This window comes from Ciconia boyciana, chromosome 10 (assembly GCF_034638445.1).
Source record: "Ciconia boyciana chromosome 10, ASM3463844v1, whole genome shotgun sequence".
NCBI lineage: Eukaryota > Metazoa > Chordata > Aves > Ciconiiformes > Ciconiidae > Ciconia > Ciconia boyciana.
In genome coordinates this window covers 41,933,976-41,953,622 of record NC_132943.1, presented here as the reverse complement: position 1 = coordinate 41,953,622, position 19,647 = coordinate 41,933,976, and the positions used below count along the sequence as shown (strand labels likewise).

General features: G+C 52.0%; 1 protein-coding gene and 1 long non-coding RNA gene across 4 annotated transcripts in view; both read left to right on the top strand.

The window, feature by feature from the left end:
- Window positions 1-6,661: 6,661 nt before the first annotated feature.
- On the top strand, window positions 6,662-13,136 carry ACKR3 (atypical chemokine receptor 3). Of its 3 annotated transcripts, none has more exons than XM_072875237.1 (2): window positions 6,662-6,739; window positions 11,153-13,136. In XM_072875237.1, the coding sequence occupies exon 2, from the start codon at window positions 11,180-11,182 to the stop codon at window positions 12,272-12,274; it is 1,095 nt and encodes a 364-aa protein (XP_072731338.1). In that variant the 5' UTR covers window positions 6,662-6,739; window positions 11,153-11,179; the 3' UTR covers window positions 12,275-13,136. The 3 variants fall into 3 exon arrangements, with proteins under 3 accessions (XP_072731338.1, XP_072731340.1, XP_072731339.1); XM_072875239.1 differs by lacking the exon at window positions 6,662-6,739 and adding an exon at window positions 9,668-9,687; XM_072875238.1 differs by lacking the exon at window positions 6,662-6,739 and adding an exon at window positions 9,722-9,740.
- Window positions 13,137-13,612: 476 nt separating this feature from the next.
- The window catches only part of LOC140657745 (uncharacterized), a 98,587-nt gene continuing 92,552 nt past the window's right edge, over window positions 13,613-19,647 (top strand). The window contains exons 1-3 of the long non-coding RNA XR_012044468.1: window positions 13,613-13,730; window positions 14,505-14,682; window positions 15,125-15,241. This is a non-coding gene — a long non-coding RNA (uncharacterized lncRNA). The remainder of the gene's footprint in view (window positions 13,731-14,504; window positions 14,683-15,124; window positions 15,242-19,647) is intronic.

Genomic DNA, 19,647 nt, shown 5'->3' with positions numbered 1-19,647 from the left:
AAGGAGGGCTTTGGTGAGCCCATGTTTTGCAGCTGGCCATCCAGTTCTACCCAAATCCTGAGTGTCTGGCTGGACTGAGAGCCAGGAGAGCTCGGCAATTTCCACTGGCTGAGCCAGAAGCAATCCAGAAGGAGATGGCCAGATAGTTCCCAACCAACAAACATCCAACTGAATGCAGCTGTAACGCCTTTGTCTTCTCACCTGCCGTCAGTGTTTGCTAGCGGGCAAACAGTGACTGTTCATAACAGGCCCGGGAAAAAAATTACCCTTTGTATTCGTTTACATAACATTTTCAAGGAGTTGTGGCTAAATGAGGGTGACCTTCATTCTCTGCTCCCATGCATGGGCTTAGCTCCAACAACTCCAGTCAAGCTATGCTGGCTTTCAGCAGCTGGGACTTGGGCCCTGCTTTTAATGTCCCTTACTCAGTGCTCATGCAGTCGGTTTTCCTTGCCAAGATTATATTTGCTTTCCTTCCTAAAGGACTGCTCTAAATATCATACTTTAAAACAATATGTCTTTTTCCCCCGCAGAGAACAATATGATATGCCACCGTTGAATTGATATGTCCATGAAAAGGGAATATAATCTCCCCAGTAGATCCCCTTTCCAAAAGATTTATGATTTAATGAATTTTTTTATTTCTTACCGGCATGTAGTATTCCGTTGTTTTACACCTAGTCTTTCCCATGGAAGCAAGCGAAGGCAGGGGGGGATCCCATCATCCTAATTCAAACTCCTTTCTTCCCTCTCTGTCCCCGGCGTGCCACTTGTAACCCTTGCCGCCGATGCACAGTTAGAGTCCAGCTTCCCGTAGCGTGGCTTCTGTCGAGACCTACCCCCGACACATTAATGTCACCTTGCTAATTTGAGACAGTGCTGTGCGGAGAGAAGTTTATGAATGGTGTTTATGTAAAAATCAATGCCTCTGAAAAATCTTCACTGCTGGCTCCTTGGCTGCTCCAGGCAGGATTTCTGGCTTAGGGTCCTATTTTATCTTCCTCATGGTCACGCTCCAGCACGCTCTCAAATAAACGGCAATAATGCCTATGACAGTAGATTGTGAAGCTGCAAATAACATCCATAGGTAACACCTTTATTTAGGGGAAGGGTAAGATGGAAATGAACTGTGAAGGAGAGAGCCATCTTTGATAATTGTTAGCTACGTGGGTAATATTCCTAATTACACCAGCAATTGATTTCTCCTATAAGCTCTCATCGCCTTGAAAATGGTAAATTGATTGCTCTGCCAGCCCTTTCCTCGGCAGATCCCGCTGGGATGCGTGCTGTACCGGTGCTTGGCTGTTGGGAAGCTCGCTGGGAACGATGGCTGCGATTCCCGCTGGGACTGATGGAAAGCATGCTGCTGGGTGGCTGGACGGGAGCGTTAACCTCTCTCCTGCTGCGTCTTTGGGGGGAAAAAGACAAAGAACGGTTAAAATCCTGGGTGGTCCGGTTGATCGAGACCCACGTGAAGCGCTGTGTGCTTTGTGTTGTCTCTCTGATCGGTGCTGTTCACCATCACTTGTCAAGAGGTGAACGCTGATGGCGGCATCCCCAGGCTGGACAGTCTGCCTGGAAAACACAGATCTCTACCGGCAGGTTTTCGCAAGCCTTTCAGTCTGTGGTGCTTCAAACCGCAGATGTTGGAGGCCTGTGACATCCCAAGGAGCTCAGCTTTTGTGCTCCAAAATCTTCCTCTTAAATTCGGTCCTTGTCGTTGCGGTGGAGAAGTTGAAAATACAGCTTTGGAGTTACAGCATAGATGGAAACCAGGCTTCCTGCAAAAAAAAAAAAGAATCTCATGAACCTTTAAACTAACGGGTGAGTGGTGTGGAGGAGAAAGGGAGGTCCTGCACTGCGATTTCTCTTTAATTGCTTGGTTTGGTGGTTTAGGCTAGGCGAGGGGAAGCTGAAGCCTTGCCCCAGGATGGGTTGTGGTCGCCCTGGCAGCCTCTGCCTGCACATCTCTTCCTTTGCTCCCCGGTTTTAAGAGGCTAACTTCTTTCTGCCACAGTTTCCCTAGCTGTAAAATAGGGTAACGCCATGTGTTTGCGAGCGTGGCATCCTGGGGCACGCTGAGCATCCCACCCCGCACCGCCACCGTGCCCCGTGCCTTGGCCTTCCCGCCCTCCTGCGCTATGGCAGCTCCTTCAGTTTGGGGCACCCCCGGCTCGCTCCGTCCTTCCGCAGAGGAGGACGTCGGTCTGCTTGGAGCTACCTACGAGTACAAGTGCCTTTCCTGTGCTGCCGCAAGCACGAGTAGCACCTTTCCGCAGTGCAGCAGCGGGAAGGGTACTTCTCCCTGCTCTCTTCCCCTTGGGTTCCTCATCTTGCGTCCCTTCCAAACTGGAGAGGACGGAGCTGGACAGGAGACCAGCCCCATGGCTTTCCTGATGGCTGCCAGGGGCTGCTGATGCTGCTTTAGACATGGCTTGGCACTAAATGACTTGATTGTTTTCTGTTGGTAGGGGAAGTGAAGCTGGGCAGTACCGCAGTCGCTGCCTGCTGGAAATTCGCTGCTCGTTTCCTTTTCTGCCTGTGATTTCAGAGGTGACTCCTCATGTAGTCATCTATTTATTCCTTTTGTTAGGCCGGTGGCTTGTCCCTCCATCCATCATCCAACCCATGCAGCGAGGAACGTGACCGGGAGAGGACAGAGAACTAGCTGTCTTGGAAGAGGGCGGAAATGAGCGCTGCGTTTTCATCCAGCAGCCCGCTGGCGCTGGCTCCCAGGACTGCAGGAAGCTCTTTTTTACCTTCGTACACTTCACGGATCACAGCCTGATTTCCTCCAGGGCTCTCCCTGGCTTTATCGTCTCGATGTGGGTGTTTGCACTCCTGGCCGGCACGTTGTTCCCCGCCTGCACGCGAGGCTGCTGCTTTTGGACACCCGCTCGGTGGTGCTGCTCCCGCCTCGCTCTTGCTGCACGCAAATCCTCTCTTGTGTAATGGAGAAATGTTTCCCTTTGTCCCTTTTTGATATTTGCTGTGCTATTGAAATGCTCCCCCACCCAACCCATATATGCACTTTGCCTTACTGGCTTTCTCTCTCATCCCCCCAAAAAATCTTTTAGCACTTAAAGCTGCCAACTTGCTGCTTTTTTTTTCCTCATTTCTCTGTTGACTTGAGTAGGCAGGGCTGGGTGCTAGCTTCCATCTGCCTCCCAGTTGGAAAGGGAAGCCTTAAGAGAAAATGAGGATGCTTTCAGCCCGCATTCCCAACGCCAACAGGGAGAGGCTGTGGGGACTGTGAGAAATTCCTGATTTTTTCTTCCCCCCCAAGTTAATAAAAACTTGTGCTTTTGGAGAAAAAAACAATACATTGCTGTAGTTCAGGCAGTTAAACAAAATATAAATGCAAAACAATTGGATAAGCAGTTAAAATAATAATCTGGCTTTCAGTGCTGGATTTTGCCCAGCACCCTGTGCCTGCCCCTCCTGCCATACCTATCTCCACGGGTCAGAGCTCGCCCTTAGGTGTGTTTATCTGCAGCGCTGAGCACGGCGGAGCCTTGACCTCGCGCAGGGCCCCCGTGGTCCCCGCGGGGATAGCAGAAGCTTGTCATGGAAGGACCCCAAGAAAAACCCAGCGAGGCGAATCCGCTGCCCCGTGAAGGTGACCGGTCCCTCCCCGGCACGTTGCCACAGACTCCTCTGTAGCGGGGTGAAGAGCCGCAGAGCTTTGCTTTCCCCCTTTCCTACATATCAACTCCTTTTTCATGAGCGATGGATCGCCTTGCCTGCATAGCTGCATCTACAAGGAGTTTCTGGTCGCTGGACTATCACATCTCTTGGGACACCTGCTTGGACTGGCTGTAACAGCGGTCTAACGGCAGCAGATACGAATTAATCATGGCAAGCAGGTAGCATCGACCCTCTGCCGATCATATCTGGGGTGCTCGGCTTCTCCCCAGCTCTGCTTGCCGGGTCGCAGGGGGGTAGTTTCCTATCATGCGGGTTTTTTTTGAGACCGCATTGTTTTGCTTACCGCCCAAGCATTTCATCCCTGAATGCTGAGCAAAATCTGGCTTTCATAACGGAAAGGGAACGGGCTCTGTCTCTCCTGCGTGAGGAACGTGCTTGCTATAAAAAGATAGCTGGAGGGAGGAACCTGGAAGGGGCAGCGAGGGCTCTGCTCTCAGCGAATGCAGGAGAGGGGAGGTTGCCTGTGACTCCTGGACAGCCAGCAGCTTTGCGGTTGCAGATGCTGGCTGGTATTTTTGTAGAGCTGTGGAAGAGATTGTACTACTTGATGTTATGTTCTGGCACGCTAAGTAAAGAAAAACCACTCCACTTGCTTTTTTGGCCAAGTGACTCTGGAGTTCTGCTAGAGTGCCTTTTTTTTTAGTTTTTTTTTTTTCCATAGGATTTTCAAAGCCCGATTTAGCCAAGTGCTTCAGTACATGCTTATTTTTAAACCTAATCCTGTCGCCATCTGAACTCGTCGTGCTTCAATTCTGCCAACGTCCACGGACTTGAGCGAGCACTCAGAATTTAAGTAGATGCCAAAGCACTTTGCTCACTGACAGGAGGACTTGTCTGTCCTCATCCACGGAGACTGGGGGTCAGGGAGGGGGACAAGGCACCTTGCATCTCGCCCTCTCCATCCGTGGGATGGTGAAGAGCCTCCTCCCTCTGTTCTCCTCCTTCCCTGGCACCTAAACCCGCAGCAGCGTTGTGAGCATGGTGGTGGTCCGGCTGGTCTGCTTGGTGGCTTCTCGAGGTCTTGTTGCAGGGTGGCACTTCGAGGCGGTGGCAGCCCAGGTCTCGGCTGGTGGACAGAAGCACCACCAACCACCCAACAGGTCCGGCCTTTTTCCAGCACTTTTCTTTGCCGTGTGCTCCCCAGAACACCTCAGCGCGGTGTCGGCTGGGAGATGTTGGAGGTCTCTGGGGACGCGCGGGGCTGAGCTGGGAGGCAGCACGGGGTGAGCACCGGGCAAGCTGCGGTGCGCGCTTGGAGCTGCAGGAGGTGTAATATCTACAGCTTAATCTTCTCTGTGCCGGCAGAAAAGCCGGAGCTAATTGTGCCTTCACTTGCACGGTGTAAATGTGATGCATTTGACTCTGCTCCTTGATGGGGGCAGAATTAAGGCATTGTGGGCTCAGAAACAGAGCACAGTTAAAATAGCAAGCGCTTTTTTTTTTTTTTCAGAATTAAGACTGCTCTGCCGGCAACTAGGAGTCCTTTTAACCCGCACCCTCGCTCTTTGTAAACGCGTCCCTTCTGCCAGAGAATCAAGTGGCTTGTTTTGCCGCATCCCTGCCTTGCTTTAAGCTTGAGAACTTGTGCGAAGCGCTTTCATGGGAAAACATGTTCTCTTTTTAAGTATGCATTTGCCAGCAGGTTTTAATGCAAGCTTTTAATTGCCTGTGGAAATAGGATTAAGCATCTTTGGGGAAACAAAATACATGCTTTCTGGGGGTGTCGAAGCCCTCGGGTTGCAGGTGCTAAAACATCCTTTATCTTCCAAAAAGCGCGGGTTAAAATGTGTTAGCTAACCCATTTCTCCTGGCTGGACAGCGGCTCAGGAGCGACGAGGTGATTTAGGCTCTCGGAGCCGTGCGTGTCGGGGCATGCTCCAGCAGCAGGGTTGGGGCAGGCGGGAGCCAAGCCCCCGCTCCGGGTTATCGGGTGTTTTCGGAGCAGTCCGGCGGTACGTGCGTCAGATCCCTCGGAGCTCTCAGCGCCGTTGTCAGGCTTCAGCAAGTTGTATCGTGCAGCTGTTGCGTTGGCAGGTAGGCGATCATCTACGCCTGGTGTCTTCCGCGGGACAGACAGACAGGCTGACCCCGCTGGAGCTGAATACAGACCTACCCTCGTCCTCTCCACGGGCCGTTTTGGTCACCTGCCTTTCCTGTGCTGAGGAGGCGTGGAAGGAGTGGGTTCCCAGTTTTAGTTTGCGAGTTTCTGGCTTCCTGTCACTTTTCCTTGGCGTTAATTTTTCTTGCCCTGGGTGAGGGAGTAGAGGTGAGAATCCGCTGCCTCCCCTGGCCCTGTCTTCTCAATGTTTTATAGTGTGCGTTTGTGTGGGGGAAACAAAACAAACCAGAAAATGACTAGAAACCTGCTTTTCTTTTTTTCTTTTACAAGTTGTTTTCTCTTTTTTCTTCTTTCTCTTCTTTCTCTCTCTTCTCTCGTATTTTTTCTTTCCTCTTTCCTCTTTTTTATCTTTCCCTCTTTTCCCCCCCCTCTTTTCTCTTTTTCCCCCTCTTTTCTCTTTTTCCCCCTCTTTTCTCTTTTTCCCCTTCTTTTCTCTTTTTCCCCTTCTTTTCTCTTTTTCCCCTTCTTTTCTCTTTTTCCCCCTCTTTTCTCTTTTTTCCCTTCTTTTCTCTTTTTCCCCTTCTTTTCTCTTATTTTCCCCTTTTCCCCTCTTTCCCTTCTTTTATGTGTCGTCCCACCCCCTCCTCCCCCTCTTTCCCTTTTTCGCCGCCCCCCCCCCTTATTTTCCCTTCTTTCCCTCTCTCCTGCACCGGCTGCCCGAGGCTCCCGCTCCCCCACCCTGGCTCCGCTCTCCTGTTACTGTGAGCGGAGCCCCCAGCCCGGGCGCAGCTCCCCTGCTCACCCCTTCCCTTCCCTTCCCTCCCCGTCCCGGCTGCCCCCGCCGCTGCCCCGGGGGCCGGGCCGGGCCGCCCCCGCCCCGAGAGGCGGTTCCCCGCTGCCCATATAAGCGGGCGGCCGGGGCGGGCAGCGCTCACTCGCTCCGCCGCCGCCCGGTGCGCAGCCAGCGGGGAGGTAAGGGCGGGGGAAGCGGGGACGGAACCCGGCCGCGTCTCGGGGGGGTGCGGGGGCCGCGCCACGCGTGTCCGTGTCCTCCCGTCCCCGTGTCCTCCCGTCCCCGGCCCGCGCAGGGCGACGGCCGCGGCGGGGGGGAGCGGCGTGGCCGCCGCAGCCGCGCTGCCTCGGGCCGAGCTCCCCGCCGCTCCCGCAGGCTCCCTGCGCTGCGTGCCGGCCCCTCTCGGGATCCCGTTTGGGGTGAGCGGGGAGGGAGCCTCCCCTTCCCGCGCCCCGGCGGGCTTTGCCGCGGCCCGGCGAGCGGGGCTGGCACAGCGCGGTGGCGGGGGCCGGGGGCTCGCCCGGAGCCTGCGGAGTCACCTGCCTCGGGCCGCTGCAGCGGCCCGGCGCCGAGCGCCGCTTGCTTCGGGGGGCTCCTTCCCCCGGCTGCCTGGGTGCCACCCCGAGCTGCGGGGGACGCTTGTTTCTCCAGTTGGGGGGGGGGGGGGTGTTTCTTTTTCTTTTTTTTTTTTTTCCCCAACTCAGAGCTGCAGAATAGAGTTTAAATGTGCCGGGTTCAGCCTTGCAAAGCCCCTCGAGGGCGTGGGTGTCCTGGGAGGGGCCGTGGTTCCCACCTCCCCGTGCCGGAGAACCCGGCTGGTCCTTTGACATGGGAAGGGTGAAGGCGTGTAGGTGACAACCCGAGCGGCCGTCCTGGCTTTCCCTGGCATAGCTCATTTCCTTCTCCACTCGGTGAGCGGCAAAGCCCAGTTTGCCTGCATCCCTGAGCTGTCTGGAGGCAGCTCGGCGTGCAGGCAGGACCGGGCTGCAAGATGCTCTGGGTGGAAGAGGGGGTGCTGAGAAGTTCCCAAAAGCATTGAGGGCCACACGGTGCTAGGCTGCTCTCCTAGGCAGGGGTGCTCGCTTACTTTTTTCACAGCCTGCAGCGGGTCCTGGGCAGGAGGTGGGATGGGGAGGGTGCAGTCCTGCAGGCAGCATCACCTCCAGGGACATCTCCGGGTGCCCGGAGCAGGATTTCGGGTGCATCTCCTTTCCTTCATGCCGTAACTCCTGCGAATTAGCAGGGGCTGGCCACAGCACACGTGCCTGCGGGGTGAAGGGCTGGTGGCCTGCAAGAGCTTTGCAGTGCAGCGGATGCAAAACGCAGTTCCAGCTGCCTTCGCAAGTTTTTAGGATATTGTGCTGTCTGCAGAGAGCGCTAAAGGTATTTTTTTTAGGAGCACAGAGTGGCTTTATTGAGTTTGTCTGGTGGGTTCCCCCCACACCTCCTGGCTAATCTGGGTGGGAATCGGAGCTCGGGTTACAGCAGCTAATCCCAGACTATAGAGAGCCCGGCCTCGTAAGGCTGTAATCTCTGAATATAGCCATCCTCCCCAGCGGGGCTTTGAGCCTGGGAGGCCGTATCGGTTTCAGATTTTTATTACCGTGCTGGGGATGTGAAAGTGCGCAGGCATGCGGGCGGCCCCGTGCTGGGGATGTGAAAGTGCGCAGGCATGCGGGCGGCCCCGGACAGATGGATGCACGTGCACTCAGCAGACCTACTCTTGGAGCGGAGGCAGGCTGAGATTTGGGCTGAGCATCGTTTGTGTTTAATGAGATCCCCAGGGTGGTTGGGAGTGAGCAGCCAGGGTGGGGTTGCCCTCTCCTAGCCGCTGTCCTAGGCTGGTGGCCTTGATGTCCCCGGCATTGGTGTGAGTCCCAGCTTCAAGGGCTTTCTGCTGCCCTGTTGCTGCCTCCCTGCTCGCCCTCGCTGCCTCTCTGTTAGCACTGGTGATCTCACACCGCGCAGCCAGGTCCGAGTTTCTTCTCTGTTAGGGGAGGTGCTGGAGGCTTGGCAGTGGGTGGTCACAGCCCCGTCCGGGAGGTTGGCTTGAGTTGGGGTCTTGAGATGTGGAATGAGCCCACTCCCCTTGTTGGACCACGTGCCTTCCCAGAAGATGCCCAGGCCCACCCGTGCTACTTCTGTGGGGTGTTACAGGGGTAGCCTGGTGTTCCTCCTGCTCTGCTCGCCTCGCTGGCGGCAAATACCAGCAGGAGACAGCGGCCTGTGCCACGGGGCTGTGAGTTCTGTGGCTTTTAGGGAGTTTGCTTTAGTTGCTATGGGGTTTTGAGATGCAGGGACTTGGGGATGGCGCTGCTTCTTCCCGCACTTGAGAGGCCTTGAAAAGCGTTTGCGCTGGGGACGCAGCAGTAGTGGCGTGACCCTGGATGAGGTCTAGCAGGAAATCCGTCCTCTCTCCCGCTTGCAGCCCTGGGCTGAACCAAGCATCCCGGGGAGCTGCGCCTGGGCAGCGCGCGTCCCCGCTGCCTGCGCTAACTGGGTGCTACAGGCAGCTTGAGGGTGGCCCACGTCTCGGGGGTGGGGGGGCAGGATCAGCCCTTCTGCCCTGCGTAGACGTGGGTTAAATCATCCTCTGCTTTCCTGAGCTGGAGATGGGGAATCGCCTATCCCAGGACAGAAAGCTGACGCTGTCTCGGCTCCCTCTTTAGCCAGCGTTTTAGCAAAATCCATACTTATTTGGTTTGAATCTCAACTCTGTCTTTCAGCAGGCCAGCAGGAGGAAAGCCTGGAAGGCTACGTAGGTTTGAAGTGACAGGCTAGATCTCCTCGCGGGGCCAATTTGGGCCCTGTTTGTGGAGAGATTTGATCTCCCCTGGGTGTGTGCACGGGCCCCCTCATTGTTGATGCCACCAGCTTCCTCTCCACTGGGACAATAGTGCCTTGAGCCCTCCCCGGTAATCTCCCCCCTTATCTCCCTTCTCTTCCGTAGCCTGTATCCCTGGCAGGCGGGGAGGTTTGGGAAGAGCCAATTATGCAGATGGAGGAGCAAGAGGTGTCAGCCGTGTGTCAACCGACGTCCCTTTTTGGGGAGCGGGGGTGAGAAGAGGATGCTCAGCACGGGAGCGTGTCCGAGCTCTTCCCTGCTTGCCGTCCTCTCCGTGCTCCCGTAAGCCCCACCAAGAGGTCCTGTGGTGGGGTCGAGGATGTTCAGAGATGCAGGTGGCCGCAGGAGTTGTTTCCCCTGTTGCTCTCTCTGGTGTTGCTCTGTCCAGCTGCTCGCTCATGCTGGCGTTGCCCCAGGGCTGGGGCGGCATCAGGGGGTGCCTCTCACTGCTGGGGCTGGCGTCATGGGGGAGGACAGGGTGGCCGCTGTTCAGGATGCTACAAGTGTCCACGGTGGGGACTACGGGTGGGCTGGCTGACCCGATGCTCCGGCTCAAGTGAAGCCATGGTGGAATGAGATGGGGTCCATCCTTTGGAAACCCACCTCTCCATCTTTATTTTGGCGTGCCCCGAGCCGGAGTCTGCGGACACGGGGCTCCAAAGCTTGCTTGGCTGAAGCGTGGTGGTCACGGGCCGAGGCAGCCGGCTGCTGCCGTGGGTGGTACTGTTGGCCCTGTGGGGTGGGAGGGTCCCAGCGGGGGAAGCAACATTTTTACGCCGCCCCAAAAGCACAACGGTAATTCGCAGTCTGGCTTCGGATTTTGCGTAAGCCGTGTGGGTCTGCTGCGGCCCTTCCTTCTGCTGGCGAGGAAGTTAACGAGGAGCCCCTTGCTTTGTCCGCTGCCTGCCGATGGAAGAAGGCGCTGAAGAGGCAAGAGAAGGAGATGCAGAAAAGCAAAAGGGTGGGGAGGAAGCAGTTGTTGTGGGGCCAGCTGTGATGGGGGAGTGTTTTGTAAATCAAAGCGCTCTCCTAAAAAGAAAACTTAAGCCCAGCAGATCTTCTCAGCAGTCAAGTTCTGACTTTTTTTTTTTTTTTTCCTTTTCTCAAAGCTATGTGATAATCGTTAAACGTAGGGGATGCTTTGTAAAATAGAATTGAAGGGAAGGGGGGAGGAAGGAGCAGGATTTAAATTTAAAATTGGATGAGGGTACAAAGCCCCTTAGTTCCTCATTTCTGCTTAATGCAGCTGGAGCTGGGCTTGACGAGATGCTGACCAGAGCTTGTGGTAAATGTTTTACGGTACCGTGTATCAGCCAGATCAATTCTATGCTTGAGGGAGTGCAGATAAAATGGCTTAAAGATTCCCCTGCTGAAAGTGATAGTATCATCATTTATGCTGGAGAAGACAGATTTAGTTGCCTGACGTTTATTTGGCCATGGTGTACTTTGTGGATTTCACACCCGGGGACGATAGCCAACCTGATGATGTCAGATGTGAGCTGCAAGGAATAAAAACAAAAAAAATCACATAGAAAGCTAGTGCTGTTCCTCTTTGGTCAACCAGATGAGTTTTGCTATGTGTCTGTTTTGGTTGGTTTACTCTACGGATCTCTTTAATGGAAAGTGCCTTACAAGAGTAGGACGTCACTAAAACAGCGTGACCTGCGTGAGCTTTATGGTATGAAGATGGCAGCAGAAATCTCTCTGTTAACTTAGGTCGTTTCTTTTGATCCTATTTTGCCTGTAGGTCACTTGAACTCCAAAGTGAGCGAACATGAGCGCGCTTGATTTGACTTCCATCCTCGATTTTCTGGAAACGGCCAACTTGACAGAGATCAACTGGACGTGCAACAACGGTGACTGCATCACGGTTGATGCTACAACATGCCCAGGCACGCTCAACAAAAGTGCCCTGCTGTACACCCTGTCCTTCTTCTACATTTTCATCTTTGTCATAGGGCTGGTGGCCAACTCGGTTGTGGTGTGGGTCAACCTCCAAGCCAAAATGACTGGCTATGAAACCCACCTCTACATCTTTAATTTGGCTATTGCCGATCTGTGCGTCGTCATCACCCTTCCGGTGTGGGTCGTCTCCCTCGTCCAGCATAACCAGTGGCACATGGGAGAAATCACGTGCAAGATAACTCACCTTATATTTTCCATCAACTTGTACAGCAGCATCTTCTTCCTGGCATGCATGAGTGTGGACCGCTACCTCTCAGTTGCCTACTTCACCAATTCCAGCAATCGCAAGAAGAAGATAATCCGTCGCTGCATCTGCATCTTAGTGTGGCTCCTTGCCTTCTCTGCGTCTCTCCCAGACACTTATTATCTCAAGACTGTCTCTTCCAACAACGAAACCTATTGCCGTCCTGTCTATCCAGAGGAGAGCTTCAAAGAGTGGTTGATTGGCATGGAGCTCATCTCTGTCGTGCTGGGCTTTCTTATCCCTTTTCCCGTCATTGCCCTCTTCTATTTCCTCCTTGCGAAGACCATCTCCGCCTCCAGTGACCAGGAGAGGAAGAGCAACGGGAAGATCATTTTCTCCTACGTTGTCGTGTTTCTCGTCTGCTGGCTACCCTACCATGTAGCTGTCCTGCTTGACATCTTCTATAGCCTCCATTTCATACCTTTCAGTTGTCAGATGGAGAACTTCTTGTATGCCACTCTTCACATCACTCAGTGTTTCTCTCTAGTCCATTGCTGCGTCAACCCCATCCTGTACAGCTTCATTAACCGCAACTACAGATACGAGCTCATGAAAGCCTTTATTTTCAAGTACTCTGCCAAAACTGGTCTCACTAAACTTATCGATGCTTCCAGAGTGTCGGAAGCAGAATACTCTGCTCTGGAGCAAAATGCCAAATGACTGCAACCCCATAAAGAAACCTCCTTGACTCTTTGATTTTTGTTTTTGTTTTTTTGGTGTTGTTGGTTTTTTTACCTCCCCCTTTCTCTGTGCTTGTTATGAACGGGGCATGAATTCCAGCCTACGAAAGAGAAATAGCAAACTGTAATTTAAGAGTAGAATCAGGTGCAAAATGGAAGTGGTACCAAAATTAAGCCTTTTGGTGGTGTGTTTTGTTTGATGTCCTCCTACCCCCGTCCCGACTTCTCGACAACGCTATGCAAATGGAAATGACTTTCTAGCAGACGAAGCCATTGTGTACCATAGATAACATGCGTTTCCAGGATAAGCTTTTTCTTCCATGTGTAGACTCCCTCTTGTCTCCTTGTATATGTTATATATATAGTGTGTTGTATTTAAAAGCTCAAGACTTTATTTTCTGGCTCTTGGTGTACCTTATACAATTGTATTTGAAAGTTAAATATATTTTTATCACGTATTTGAAGTATATTGCTGATGAGTGTATCCAGAGTGCTGTAGTCTGAGTGTTAGATTGCCATTTGGTTTTAAACTATTGTAGGTAGGAGGATGCTGATAAATAGCAGTATGGAAATGATCTCTGAGGTGCATCCTCCCTGGCTGGCACACTTTATTGACCGTAGCTTTATGTGGTGCTCATACCCACATGTCTGGAGCATGAAATGTATGTACTGTAATATAGTTACCATCATGTTAAAGTTAACAGTATTGTAAGAGGTGTTAACTCCTACGCCCGTACTTCACAGAGCTGTATCCTTATGCACAGAATGAGTGATCTTACTTCTGAGAGTTGTCTCTATTTGTAAGTTATTTTTGTAAAATAAAGATCTGGAAAAAAAAAAAACTCTGTGCCTACCAGCGGTTTGACTTGCCATCCTCCTCCTCCTCAGAAACAAAAGCCAAAAAGAAGAAACCCCAAAGCCACCTTCTCTCCTTTGTTTGGTGCAGGAGCAAACAGGTCAGTCTGTATTTTCCTGATGTTTGTTGACGGTGGGCAGAAACCATTGAATGGAGGAATGCGAGACAGCACGGTGCGTGGCGAGAGGGGAAGGGCTGGGGGAGCGGGTCTGCGGAAGGCTGTGCTGTTGGGAGGGTACAGCTGATGGATTTATAAGGTGAAAGCTGCTGGGAGTGATGAAAGGCCGTGTCTGTAGCTTAGGAATAAACACGTGGAAGGTAAATGTGGAAGTACGCAGATGGAGCGGATATTTGGACTAATCCCGGTTCAGTCCTCTGCTGTGTTTGCTTGCGCTGGAATTTGGGGGTTAGCAGTCCTGACAGCATTAAATCCCTTTTTATCTCTTTTTCTCTTTGTTATGGCTGGTGTTGAATTTGCAATGCCGCATTGCCAAAGTGCGGGGCAGGATTCAGCTGCTGCGGGATGTATGAAGTAGATCTTTAAGCCAGCGAATCGTGGTCGTCTTAGTCTCAGGACGAGGTAACTAATGTTAAATCAATGTCTCACAGCCATCGCTGACTTGCTGTTGCTGGTTTCCAGTGTAGCACTAACTGCTTTGCTGTGAAGGCTACACTTAAATTCCTATTAAATTAAAGCATGCTGGTTATCCCTCGGAGATCCCAACAGCCAAACCATTTTGTAACGACTGTATTTTGTTTTCTATATGTTGTAGTACTGCCTTCTCAAAGCTGATCCTATAAAAATAGATGTTTGCCAACTTTGCAAAGTCTGCTATCCCTTCCTTGTACTTGGTGTTCCTGAAAAAGCACTGGTCCGTCCCCAAATGGAGGAGCCGGTTGCAGAGAAGGGCTGCCAGCATAACTGTCACAACGTCACTACACAAGTGTAGCCTTTTGTGTGGACGCTTCTTATAAGAGATGACTATTTTGGCTTATCCCGTAAGCCTTTCTTAAGGTACTGCTGAACCGCAAGGAAAGTGCTCCCGCACGCCGATAGTTAAGATTGGAGGTGGTGCGTTAATACCGAGAAATTAACGTTCCTGGTTTAGCTGGGCATTGCTTCCCATGCCCCAGCATCCGTATGTGTAACTGTGTCCTCCCCAAAGGTGCTGGGTGCGGCTCTGGCGTCTCGCTCCGTGTGCTGGGGTGTGCCTGCGGGGTATTTCTCAGTTTATAGCAGCGTAACTATTTCAGTTCAGGTCCCGTCTCGGGCAGCATGATGTTTTCATGCCATGCTGTAGCTGGTTTGGAGGTTTGACTTGGCAGAAGCTCACAATTTCTTTTTTCTCTGCAGTTTGGTACTCGGAGCACGGCGTCAGCTCTGGAGATCCTGGGCAGTGCTGAGTGTCGGGGAGGTCCTGCAGACCTGCTGCATAGACCGGACCGATAAAGTCTCCAGACCTCTTCGTTGGGGAGATGAATCGTGGTGGGACGATGCCTTTTCCAAAAGCGGGGTCAGACTGAGAGAGCAGGTAAAGGTCGGGGCCACGACCCTCGCTGTCAAGAGCTCTAGCATCGTGCGCGTGGGTCCTTTCCAGCTCCTCGGATGGGAAGACCTGGGGCTGAGCACCCACCTTGTCTCCTTGGCTCTTGAAAGGGCAGGTGGAGCTGGCAGGCAGCGTTCTCCCTTGCCAGCAGCACTGGGGCTTGGGAAGGGTGCACGAGGTCCTCTCCGGGCATCGGCACTACTTGTGTGGAGGTGGGCAGCCCGGAGGTGGCCGTGACTCGGTGACAAGGGTGGTAGTGGGCAGATGATGGGAAGTTGGTGGAGGGCAAAATAGTGCAGAGGGGCAGAAGGATAGTTTTATGTCGTTATTGCATATTTGTCATTAGGACTTGTTTTTGTGCAGAAAATTCTCAAAAATCAAACTTTGGCAGAGGTATAATAGGAAAAAACATCTGTGTATGTTCTAGGCGGCTTTCCTCGTGGCTGGGTGCCACAATACTCCAGGTGGTATTTGCACTGAGACCAAAAAAGTGTGTTTGGCCCCATTGGAGTCTGATATGAGGGAATTTATCAGCGGACAACAGGTGAGTGAAAATACACGTCCTCAGGTAGATGTGACTGTGACTTAGACCTTATTTGGCCAAATATCCCGCCCCTGGAGCCGGGGATGTTACGAAGGGTCCCTGCTTCTTCCCGCTGCAGGGCTGTGGCTTTGGGGCAGGACTGGTGGGCTGCTGCCCGTGCCTGGGGATCTCCCTTGTTCCTCTGACAGCTACAGATGTACGTAGGCGTTCAGGTCTTGCCTTTGCAAGGAGGTCAAATTCACTATGTAAAGGCCTCGCTGGAAAAATGAGTAAAAATCAAACATAACTCGTGCTGGAGCAAGTCCTCCTGCTTAACTCTTGGCTGAAAGCATCCCAGTGCTGTCAGAGTCCACGTGCCTCAGAGGCAGGCACCGAGCAAATAAAAATACATCTGCTCTGTGAGAGAGGAGGGTGGGGTTTTTTTTATATAGAAAGTACAGTCCTGCTTTATTTTTACTTAAACACAGATTTCCTTTTATGAGCCATAAACGACATTCAGGTGCAGCACAGTGACTTTAAATCAGCTCCTCTGGCAACCATCTAGATAATGTATTGTAAGAAATGCCTAACTGGCCTGTTTCTCCTTTGGCTAATTCATCGTTTCAGTGCTGCTGACTTTAGATACTAGCCTTTCATGAGTTCACTGAGCATTAAAGCCATTTAAAGTTCCTAAGAAGCAAGAAATAACTCAGCTGTGAGCAATATTTAAGCACGTGGCAGCAGCGGCGCTGCCAAAGCCAGCTCTTAATCTATTTCAGAGAGCTTTTTGATGAGAAGAGTTGGGCTGGTACTTTGGGAAGTGGGGCTCAGACCCTGCGATGGGGTGTGGGGCTGAGCAGGGCACGCCATGGGGATGGGTTTTGGGGGGAACTGATGTGTACGGAGCCCAGGGCTTGCTCTTAGCCTCGCCGCCCCATTCCGGTGTGTGGCTGAAGAGCGTCTGAGCCAGAGTCTGCTCTGATTTACACCCTGGATTTACAGTAGGATAATGCTGCTGATTTAAAGGGAGCTATCCAGGATTTATAGGGCTTTTTATGAGTAGGATCAGGAATTTTAGCCATAATCCTGTGTAAATGTATGGGTGTGAGTGCAGACGTGCGCATCTGCATCACTAATGCAGCGTAATACCCATGCGCAGCAGTAATGCAAAGACATAATAATAGTAAACCAACAGATAATAACGATGTGAGTTTGCTTTTGCGAGAGTACTTGCATTACAGGGTTATAATACAATTCAAACCAGACTCGCAAAGATCCTGTGATGGATAATCCAGCTGTAACCCTAAAGCGTGTGGCTGACTCTTCTAACACCCACTGTCATGAGAAAAATCAGTCACCTTCCATTCTGGTAGTTGCTGTTTGAAAAAGGTTCACTTTTTTCTTGTAGGTTTTGATCTATCTGGTTTTCTGGGATTATGTGGAATACGTGTCAGGCCTTAGCTAAAGATCGCTATCCTGGAAATGTTATAAGTTTATATTACCAAAGAGATGCCAACATCCTAGTGATGCTGTGAATCCAGGGAGACCACTCAATCCTGTGGCTAAAATATTGAGTAGGGTGCTCTTCAGCGCGGGAGTTAAGAGCGTCAGAAGGCGGCCCTTCTGGTTATTTACCTTACCGAGCAGGTATGTATCTTTACAAGAAAGTGCTGGGAAGCCAGCCAGCCCCTCTGCAGATGCCAGTGGGCTTAGCTCCGACGTGAAGTATGAAATCAGTGCAACTCAACGGGTCTGCTTCAGCAGAGGGTCTGGGCCGCTGTACGTCGTACGCTTCTTGACATCATCTGGTTTTACGCCAGCTCTGGTGATGGATGTTTTTACCTCTCGCCTCTAGGTTAGGGGGGGGGGGAAAAACCAAACCTCTATCATGTTTGCTGTCTGTACAGTGCTATTTCCAGACTAAAGAAAAAGAGTTAAATTACATTTTAACAGAACAATATCAACAACAGCAAAGGTCAGGAAACTTTTAAGTGAGGTCACCCTATCGATTGCAACAGTGAAAGGATGGACATCAAATACTTTCCCGTGAAAGGCTGAAAAGAAGTAAATTCAGCATGATATATTGAAACCCAAGTCTCTTTCATATGTTGCAGAGCCTCTGACATAGCAGGTTTACTGTTCAAGCTGAGATATGTTGCCTTGCCAACATATATTCTGAGTTACCCAAGCAGATTTAATGTTTTTGCAGTAGTGACTTTTCTCTTTTTTGAGGAGGGGGGCACTTTTCTTTTTCTTTTCAAAAAATTGTTGCAGAAGATTTCAAACCTACCTAGGAAATGACCTTAATCAATTTAGTTCCACCGACGAGTATGAAAACTCAGATCTTTCTTTTTGCTTTCTCTAAACATTGTCTTGCTTGCATTGAGTAGGGTGACCGAGTCACAGCTTGATAGAAAAGTGCGTTTTGTTTGTTGTTTGTTTTTTTTTTTTTTAATCCATCCAAGTGGCAGCTCTGTTTTGTCCAGAAGGATTGACGTGAGTGACAAGTGTTTTGAATTTCTAAGCTCCAAGGTCTCAAAATGCATGAAAAGCGAATGACACACACACAAAAATGTAAATCTTTGAAAAACAAGCCCCAACTACACACAAAAAATAACAATTCTGCGAAAGGGTGACAGACGCTGCATTCATTCTGGTTTTTTTTCCCCCCCCTTTTTCTTTTTAATAAGTCAGTGTTTCTGGGCCACCTACAGACACATTTATGTCTTCTGCAGCGGGGAATCGGGATGCACAATAAGCCAAAGTCACGGTCGTCGTGCATCAGGGTGCGTCTATCTGCGTCTCAGGGTTACAGCTCCCATTGCCACCAGCTCTCCAGGATCTGTTCCCGTCAGCCCCATATCGACTGGGGCGACGCCGCGGGTCTTAGTCTGATGGGCACACGACACTTGAATATCCTCATTATTGAGGGCTTGGGTTGCAGGAGTCCCGAGAGAGTGAAACCATCGAGCCGGGCTGTGCAGACACAGCCGGAGGCAGTGCCTGGCCCGTGGAGCTCGCGTCCCAGCCCCGTTGGAAGTGGGTAAGGTGGGTTTCGAGATGGGGGAGCCCTCCTGGCCCCAGCACTTGCCTGGCGTGCAGGGGTTGGTGGTGGGTCCCAGACTGGGACGAAGGCGTCCCCTGGGCTGTCCCCAAACAGGCTCTGCTGCAGGCTGCGTCGATTTAGGTCTGTGGGATGCTGTTTGCAGAGAGCAGGGTCACGGAATCACAGAATCGTATAGGTTGGAAAAGACCTTTAAGATCATCGAGTCCAACCGTAGACCTAACACTGCCAAGCCCACCACTACACCATGTCCCTAAGCACCTCATCCAAACGTCTTTTAAATACCTCCGGGGATGGGGACTCAACCCCTTCCCTGGGCAGCCTGTTCCAATGCTTGAGCACCCTTCCAGTGAAGTAAAATTTCCTAATACCCAGTCTAAACCTCCTCTGGCGCAACTTGAGGCCATCTCCTCTCGTCCTCTCCCTTGTTACCTGGGAGAAGAGACCGACCCCACCTCTCTACACCCTCCTTTCAGGCAGTTGTAGAGAGCAATGAGGTCTCCCCTCAGCCTCCTTTTCTCCAGGCTGAACAACCCCAGGTCCCTCAGCCGCTCCCCATCAGCCTTGTGCTCCAGACCCTTCCCCAGCTCCGTTGCCCTTCTCTGGACACGCTCCAGCCCCTCCATGTCTCTCTTGTAGTGAGGGGCCCAAACCTGAACACAGCATTCGAGGTGCGGCCTCACCAGTGCCGAGTACAGGGGGACGATCACTGCCCTAGTCCTGCTGGCCACGCTATTTCTGATACAAGCCAGGATGCCATTGGCTTTCTTGGCCACCTGGGCACACTGCTGGCTCATATTCAGCCGGCTGTCAACCAACACGCCCAGGTCCTTTTCCACCGGGCAGCTTTCCAGCCACTCTTCCCCAAGCCTGTAGCGTTGCATGGGGTTGCTGTGGCCCAAGTGCAGGACCTTGCACTTGGCCTTGTTGAACCCCATACAACTGACCTCGGCCCATCGAAGGTGTGAGAGGGGAGGAAAGTCAGATTTCTGGTCTCCTGACCAGCGAGCTGGCATCTCCCTTCCTCCAGGCACCCCATCGCAACCTTGTCACTCGCTGTCCTGGGTAGTGACCGGGGCAAAGTGGATTTGCTCAGCTCATGATTATCCACGACAGCCATATGAACCTCCTCTGGAGAGCATTTTAATCATTTATGCCTCCTTTCATCAAGGACTGGTAAAATATCTGAGACCAGACCGCCTGAATGCAGGACGCGACTTCATGAAGCAGCCTGTGAGCCCTCTGCGACATGGCCATGCTCCCTCCTGCCTCTCTTTTTCCACGTGGCCCCACTCTAAAACCAATGCAGGATGAAAAGTACGGGAATCCTGTGCTGCGCAGAGGATGCTGAGCCTTTGAAGAG

Coding starts and splice junctions, on each gene's coding strand:
- ACKR3 (XM_072875237.1), top strand. CDS start 11,180: ATGAGCGCGCTTGATTTGACTTCCATCCTCGATTTTCTGGAAACGGCC.